We start from the raw sequence: 8,266 nt of genomic DNA on the forward strand, positions 1-8,266 counted from the left end.
GCAAGAAACTCAATGCCACAACTACTAGGCTATCTAGTGATGGTTAGGTCACCATTCTATTATGTCATTGAATTAACAAAGTACTTACCTAAATAGAACAGAGGGATAACCCTTTGGTTCACCAACAATCTTACTTTACATATTTTGAATATAGAATAACCGAATAGAAGCGATATCACATATGTGGCACCAATCATTCATATCTTATCAACTTGTTGTGTGTGGGAGTTATATGATGTACAAAACATTTCGTTCAAAACAGAACAAAAGAAAACCTATCATTTGTGACTCACTTATAATTTATGATATGATATGACTTTTCATAGTGTACTTATATGGCACACATTGGCCCTAAATATTTAAAGCTTCTATATTTGGCTACTTGGTTGCTCTAAGTATCAACTCTGTTTGATACGGAGTATTTAGCATGAGTAGTCCCTAACTCATTCCTATTTATAGCATCATATGTGCCCATTCTTCACACACCATTACCTTTAAATTCTCTCATTTCATACATGCCACCTTGCAAAGTTGACCACATTTAATTCATGGATTTCAACCTTCTTCTTCTTCTCACTCTCTTCATGATCGTTGTTTCTTCCTCAAGCAATGCTCAACCTTCACCTGGTTATTACCCTAGTTCCAAATTTACCACAATACCCTTCAACAAGGCGTATCGAACCTTATGGGGTTCACAACACCAACGATTCGACCAAAACTCACTTGTCCTATGGCTTGATAGGTCTTCAGGAAGTGGGTTCAAGTCTCTTAGACCATATAGATCCGGCTACTTTGGGACGTCCATGAAGCTTCAACCCGGCTACACTGCAGGGGTTATTACGTCATTTTACGTATGAGTCTAATCTCTACTTGTGATACAAGCAACTACATGATCATTTTCATGCATACAATCAATTGTCTATAACATATAACGAGTCCAAATGCTCTTAGGATTCAAAATTTACAAATTTTTGCAATATTTATCATCCACCAAGTAGAATTGACAAATTTTGTCTCTACTAAGCCTAACAACAAGTGATGTTACGTGTTTGATACTTGCATTTAACATTTCTCCTTATCTTTGTGTAGCTTTCTAATCAAGAAGATCATCCTGGTAACCACGATGAAGTAGATATCGAGTTTCTTGGTACGACGTTTGGGAAACCTTACACGTTGCAAACGAATGTTTACATTAGAGGAAGCGGTGATGGTAATATCATAGGACGAGAAGAAAAAATCCATCTATGGTTCGACCCAACAAAGGATTTTCATAACTATGCTATCTTATGGAGCCCCATGGAACTTATGTGAGTTATTAAATTTCCAACATGTTTAATTCCCCTTGTTGATTTATGACTTGTATATAATTATATGATATGATGGGTTATACTTATAATTAATCAATTCAAATCTAATACAAACAACAAATAAATGGTACAAATAGCACCATAAAGTACATGCGTATACAAACAAATTAATTAATAAATTCTATTTATAATGTCTATATCATAATCATATATGGTGTATATATCACCATCACCATATATATCATAGGGAGAAAAGGAAAATATGATTGTCATGTATTATTGCCAAAAAAAAAAAAAAAAAAAAAAAAAAAAAACCTTTAACTTTCTACCTACAAACTTTTCATAATTAACATTTGTTAAAAAATTTATAAAACTTGCAAATTTAACTTTTATTGGATTTTTATATAACTCTAAGGTTACAAATTATAAATATGATGTGAGTTGTTTAGTTCTTTAACAAAGTAATGTAGTTTTGATTAGCTTTAATACTCCTTTTCTCATATGTTATATGTGTATGCATATATTAAAATGCAAGAAATAGTGAAAATAAGTAATTATTAGTTATGTAAATATATGCAGATTTTTTGTCGATGATGTGCCGATAAGAAGGTATCCAAGGAAGAGCGATGCTACATTTCCATTAAGGCCAATGTATGCATACGGTTCGATATGGGATGCGTCTTCATGGGCAACAGAAAATGGTAGATATAAAGCTGATTATAAGTACCAACCATTTGTTGGTAGGTATAATAACTTTAAGCTAGCAGGATGTACTTCAAATTCGCCATCATGGTGCCAACCACCATCTGGTTCACCGGCTAGGTCCGGTGGGTTGAGCCGCCAACAAGTAGCGGCCATGATGTGGGTTCAAAAGAATTTTAAGGTGTATGATTATTGTAGGGATCCAAAGAGAGACCATACTCAAACACCTGAATGTTAAGTTAATTTGTGAGTTTAAAGAAGTGGAGGTTTGTGATGTGTCGTCCAAATGCTTTGTAAAAGGTATAGTATGTTATAATAATAATAATAATATAGATATGGATAGTCAATTTTGGTGTATACATATAGTCAATTTTGGTACACAAAGTATGTATTTTTATATTGAGATTTTAGGCTATAAATACTCATGAATGCAAGCATTAAACTTGCACCATTTCTCACACTTACAAAGTGTTTCTTTCTTTCTCTCCATTATCATCTTTGTTCTTACACTTCATTATTAGTATTCTTAATCAAGAATCAAATCACTAAAGGTAGTTATAAGCCTACTGAATTATAACATCAAGAATCAAACCACTAAAGGTAGTTATAAGCCTACTGAATTATAACATCAAGAATCAAACCACTAAAGGTAGTTATAAGCCTACTGAATTATAACACGTTATCAGCACGATAATCTTAATACTAAATATGGTTGGCTCTGCCACCAAAATGATATATGGTCGGTTATACCACCAAAATGATATATGATCGGTTATACCACCAAAATGATATATGGTCGGTTATACCACCAGAATGATATAGGTCGGTTATACCACCTGAAAAAAATATATGGTCGACACTGTCGCCAAATTTTCATTTATGTTTACTAATATTTATATTTTTGTTATATAACATTTATTTATGATTGCTTACACATGGTCGACACTGTCACCTACTTATCATTTATGTTATATTAAATTTATGTTTAATGTTTATATACTTATGAATATAAATTGACTCTAATTTATCATGATGTTTGTTTTAATTTTTGATAATAGAAAATGTCGAATCTGGAAAAGCTTAAATTTACTCCTTTAGAATCAACTGGAAACAACTACATGCCATGGGTTATAAAAGTAAAAATGCATCTTAAATCAATGGGCATTCTTGAAACCATAAATGAAAACAACACTTGTTCTGAAAAAGAACAAGCTACGGCATGTTGCTTTATTCATCAACATATTGATGAATGCTTACAAAATAATTATGTGACTGTAGAAGATCCCCATGTTTTATGGGAAGGTCTCAAAAGCAGATTCAATAATCAAAGAGAAATTTTACTTCCAGCTGCAATGGAACAATGGAGAACATTAAGGTTCCAAGACTTTAAGAAAGTAAATGAATACAGCTCAGCTCTGTATAATACATGTTCACAACTTAAATTCTGTGGACATGAAATTAGTGATGCAGACATGATGGAGAAAACTTTCTCCACAATGAATGCTGCAAACATCACAGTGCAAAGAAATTTGAGAATGCTAAAGTTCAAAACATATCCTGAACTTAATTCATATCTCTTAGTTGCAGAGCAAAATGATGAGCTATTAATGAAAAATCAGCAATCCCGTCCTACTGGTACACTTGCAATCCCTGAAGCAAATACTGCAAATAATTATAAACAGGGACAAGGACGCGGGCAAGGTCGTGGTTATAATAACCATCACCATCATCATGCCAAAAGCCATAACTATGGTAGAAACCATCCTTATGGTAATGGTAATGGGCGTGGACGTGGTCGTGGTCGTGGCCGTGGTGGTCAAAGAAATAGTAATCCACAAAAATATAAATATCAACCACAAAATAAGCCCATTAAACAAGATGTTGAAGAAAATTCTTCTAAAAATTCTGAAGAATCTTGCTACAGATGTGGTAGAATGGGCCACTGGGCTAATACTTGCCGAACATCTAAACATCTTGTTAAGATGTATCAGGATTCGCTGAAAGGTAAAGAAAAGGAAGTAAATTTTGTGGATAATATTGATCCAACAGTCACTGAGAAACCATCTGATTTATATGAAGATTTCTTGAATGTTTAAGTTGTGTGTTTTTTTGAAAAATAAACGATTTAATATCGTCTGTCTTTGTCATTATGTTTGCTAAATGTTTCAGTACTATCTATTTGCGTTTAAAATATTGTGTAATATTAATGTACTCACTATTTATTTCTTATATATGAAGTTCAATATGAATTTTGCTGGAATACAACATCAATCAAGTGGTGGAGATCTCTGTATAGCAGACAGTGGAACTACACACACTATACTTAAATCCGAGAAATATTTTATTGATCTAAAACCAACGGAAGGAACTATACATACAATATCAGGACCTGCTAACTTGATAAAAGGGATAGGAAAGGCAAATTTCATACTACCAAATGGTACAAAATTTTTAATAAATGATGCCTTATTTTCTCCCAAGTCAAGCAGAAATTTATTGAGTTTCTCCGACATATACCTTAACGGGTATGATTATCAGTCAGTGACAACAGAAAATGAGAAATATTTAAGTATCACTGACAAGAGTCATGTGGTTGAAAAACTGCCAAGACTTAGTTCTGGATTACATTATACACATATAAATGTACCAGAAATACATATGGTAGTTAACGAAAAATATATTGATCCTGGTGTATTCAGTTTATGGCATAACAGATTAGGCCATCCAGGATCAACAATGATGAAAAGGATTATTGAATGTACTCATGGACATCCACTAAAGGATAGAAAAATCCATCATGATACAATGGTTCCATGTACATCTTGCTCTCTTGGAAAATTGATAACTAGACCCTCACCACTTAAGGTTGAGAAAGAATCACCAATGTTTCTTGAAAGAATTCAAGGTGATATATGTGGACCAATTCATCCACCATGTGGACCATTTAGATATTTCATGGTTCTAATAGACGCATCTAGCAGATGGTCTCATGTTTGTCTGTTATCAAGCCGTAATGTGGCATTTGCAAAATTTCTTGCCCAAATTATTAAATTGAGAGCTCATTTTCCTGATTACACCATTAAAAGGGTGAGACTTGATAATGCTGGTGAATTTACATCTCAAGCATTTAATGACTATTGCATGTCTATAGGAATTGTTGTTGAACATTCTGTTGCTCATGTGCATACACAAAATGGTTTAGCCGAGTCATTGATTAAACGTTTACAGTTAATCGCTAGACCATTGATAATGAGAACAAAACTCCCTGTATCTATATGGGGTCATGCAATTTTACATGCTGCTGCATTGATTCGCATCAGACCAAGTGCAAGTCATAAATATTCCCCCCTACAACTTGCTTTTGGTCAAGAGCCAAATATTTCCCATCTTAGAACATTTGGTTGTGCAGTGTATGTTCCAATTGCGACACCACAACGTACAAAAATGGGTCCTCAAAGGAGGTTGGGAATATATGTTGGATATGAAACATCTTCAATATTAAGGTATATTGAACCTATGACAGGTGACGTTTTTACAGCACGTTTTGCTGATTGTCATTTTAATGAAACATTGTTCCCTAGATTAGGGGGAGAAATGAAAAATAAAGAAAATGATGTTTCATGGTGTGAACCTCAATTAAAGTATCTTGATCCTCGCACAAAAGAATGCGAGACAGAAGTTCAAAAGATAATGCATATACAAGAACTTGCAAATCAATTGCCTGATGCATTTACAGATACAAAAACGGTGACAAAATCATATATACCAGCAGTAAATACTCCAGCTCGAATTGAAATTCCAAAAGCTGGCAATAACGTCACTCATGAATCTTTGCCACGTCAGAAACGTGGAAGACCAATCGGTTCAAAGGATAAAAATCCTCGAAAAAGAAAATCAGCTGATAATGAAGTAAAAGAAAGTGTTCAAAAAGAACCACAAATCAGTACTCCTACTGCAGAGGAGATTGATGATGTCAATACAGAAATTGCAATCAATTATGCATATTCAAAAATATTATGGAACCGAAATGAAATGAAAAATCTTGATGAGAAATTTTCATTTAATGTTGCATATGACATCATGAATAATGATGATGATCCAGAACCAACATCTATGGTTGAATGTCAAAATAGACATGATTGGGCTCAATGGAAAGAAGCAATACGAGCTGAATTAGAATCACTCAATAAAAGAAAAGTTTTCGGATCCATCATTCTCACTCCTAAAGATGTGAAACCTGTAGGATACAGATGGATTTTTGTCCGAAAAAGAAATGAGAAAAATGAAGTTACAAGGTATAAAGCTAGACTTGTAGCTCAAGGTTTTTCTCAAAGACCGGGAATTGATTATGAAGAAACTTATTCTCCTGTTATGGATGCAATTACTTTTAGGTACTTAATCAGTCTGGCAGTTTCTAAAAATTTAGAAATGCATCTCATGGATGTTGTGACTGCTTATCTATATGGATCACTTGATAGTGATATATATATGAAGATACCTGAAGGATTTAAGGTACCAGAAGCATCAAATGCAAAACCCAAAGAAATGTATTCGATTAAATTACAAAGATCTTTATATGGGTTAAAACAATCGGGACGTATATGGTATAACCGATTAAGTGATTACTTGATAAGCAAAGGGTATACAAATAATCTTACTTGCCCTTGTGTTTTCATTAAGAAAACAACATCCGGATATGTGATTATAGCTGTTTATGTTGATGATCTTAACATCATAGGTACAAATAAAGAGATCCATGAAGCCATTCAACTTCTAAAGAAAGAATTTGAAATGAAAGATCTCGGAAAAACCAAGTATTGCCTTGGTTTACAAATTGAGCATATGCCTAATGGTTTACTTGTACATCAAACAACATATACTGAAAAGATTTTGAAACGTTTCAATATGGACAAGGCAAAACCATTAAGTACTCCTATGGTTGTTAGATCACTCAATGTTGAAGCTGATCCATTTCGTCCATGTGAAGATCAAGAAGACATTCTTGGACCAGAAGTACCATATCTTAGTGCAATTGGAGCTCTTATGTATCTTACAAATTGTACAAGACCTGACATTTCTTTTGCAGTTAATTTGTTGGCAAGGTTCAGCTCTGCTCCTACCAAAAGACACTGGAATGGGATCAAACACATTTTTCGATACCTTCGAGGAACTACTGATTTAGGATTATTTTATTCTAACGAATCAAAACAAGATTTGGTTGGTTATGCAGATGCAGGTTATTTATCTGATCCACATAAAGCTAAATCTCAAACTGGATATGTATTCCTAAATGGAGGTACTGCAATATCATGGCGTTCTCAAAAACAAACACTTGTTGCTACATCGTCAAATCATGCCGAAGTGATTGCATTACATGAAGCTACTCGAGAATGTTTTTGGTTGAGATCAATGACACAACTCATTACTGATTCTTGTGGACTAGAACGCGATAAAAGTCCAACAACTATCTTTGAAGATAATGCAGCTTGCATAGCACAGATGAAAGAAGGGTATATCAAAAGTGACCGAACAAAACACATACCACCTAGATTCTTCTCATACACTCAAAATCTCATTAAGGACAACCAGATTGAAATGAGATATGTGCAATCTAGCAAAAACTCTGCTGATCTTTTCACGAAAGCACTTCCAACTGCTATTTTCAGAACACACGTTCATAACATTGGCATGAGACATGTTCAAAAGATGTAACAGCTGAAGCGATGTCTACTTGAGGGGGAGTCAACTCCATGCTGCACTCTTTTTCCCTTAGCTAAAGTTTTTTCCCACTGGGTTTTCTTTAGCAAGGTTTTTAACGAGGCAGTAATTTATAGTTGATCTTCAACAAAATAAAATTGCTATCCAAGGGGGAGTGTTATAATAATAATAATAATATAGATATGGATAGTCAATTTTGGTGTATACATATAGTCAATTTTGGTACACAAAGTATGTATTTTTATATTGAGATTTTAGGCTATAAATACTCATGAATGCAAGCATTAAACTTGCACCATTTCTCACACTTACAAAGTGTTTCTTTCTTTCTCTCCATTATCATCTTTGTTCTTACACTTCATTATTAGTATTCTTAATCAAGAATCAAATCACTAAAGGTAGTTATAAGCCTACTGAATTATAACATCAAGAATCAAACCACTAAAGGTAGTTATAAGCCTACTGAATTATAACATCAAGAATCAAACCACTAAAGGTAGTTATAAGCCTACTGAATTATAACATAGTATTTATTATTT

The 8,266-nt window shown here is 33.6% G+C and overlaps 1 protein-coding gene across 1 annotated transcript; it reads left to right on the forward strand.

The window, feature by feature from the left end:
* Positions 1-548: 548 nt before the first annotated feature.
* Positions 549-2,247, forward strand: LOC139844068 (xyloglucan endotransglucosylase/hydrolase protein 31-like). Its single transcript, XM_071834278.1, has 3 exons — positions 549-851; positions 1,090-1,307; positions 1,887-2,247. The coding sequence occupies exons 1-3, from the start codon at positions 549-551 to the stop codon at positions 2,245-2,247; spliced, it is 882 nt and encodes a 293-aa protein (XP_071690379.1).
* The last annotated feature ends 6,019 nt before the right edge of the window (positions 2,248-8,266 follow it).

This window comes from Rutidosis leptorrhynchoides, chromosome 4, assembly GCF_046630445.1.
Source record: "Rutidosis leptorrhynchoides isolate AG116_Rl617_1_P2 chromosome 4, CSIRO_AGI_Rlap_v1, whole genome shotgun sequence".
In the NCBI taxonomy this organism is placed as follows: Eukaryota; Viridiplantae; Streptophyta; class Magnoliopsida; order Asterales; family Asteraceae; genus Rutidosis; species Rutidosis leptorrhynchoides.

What these genes read in the sequence shown, in the direction of transcription:
- LOC139844068 (XM_071834278.1), top strand. Translation starts at nt 549, where the DNA reads ATGGATTTCAACCTTCTTCTTCTTCTCACTCTCTTCATGATCGTTGTT. An exon ending in GGGTTATTACGTCATTTTAC is followed by an intron (nt 852 to 1,089) that starts GTATGAGTCTAA and finishes ATCTTTGTGTAG; the next exon opens with CTTTCTAATCAAGAAGATCA. An exon ending in TGGAGCCCCATGGAACTTAT is followed by an intron (nt 1,308 to 1,886) that starts GTGAGTTATTAA and finishes AAATATATGCAG; the next exon opens with ATTTTTTGTCGATGATGTGC.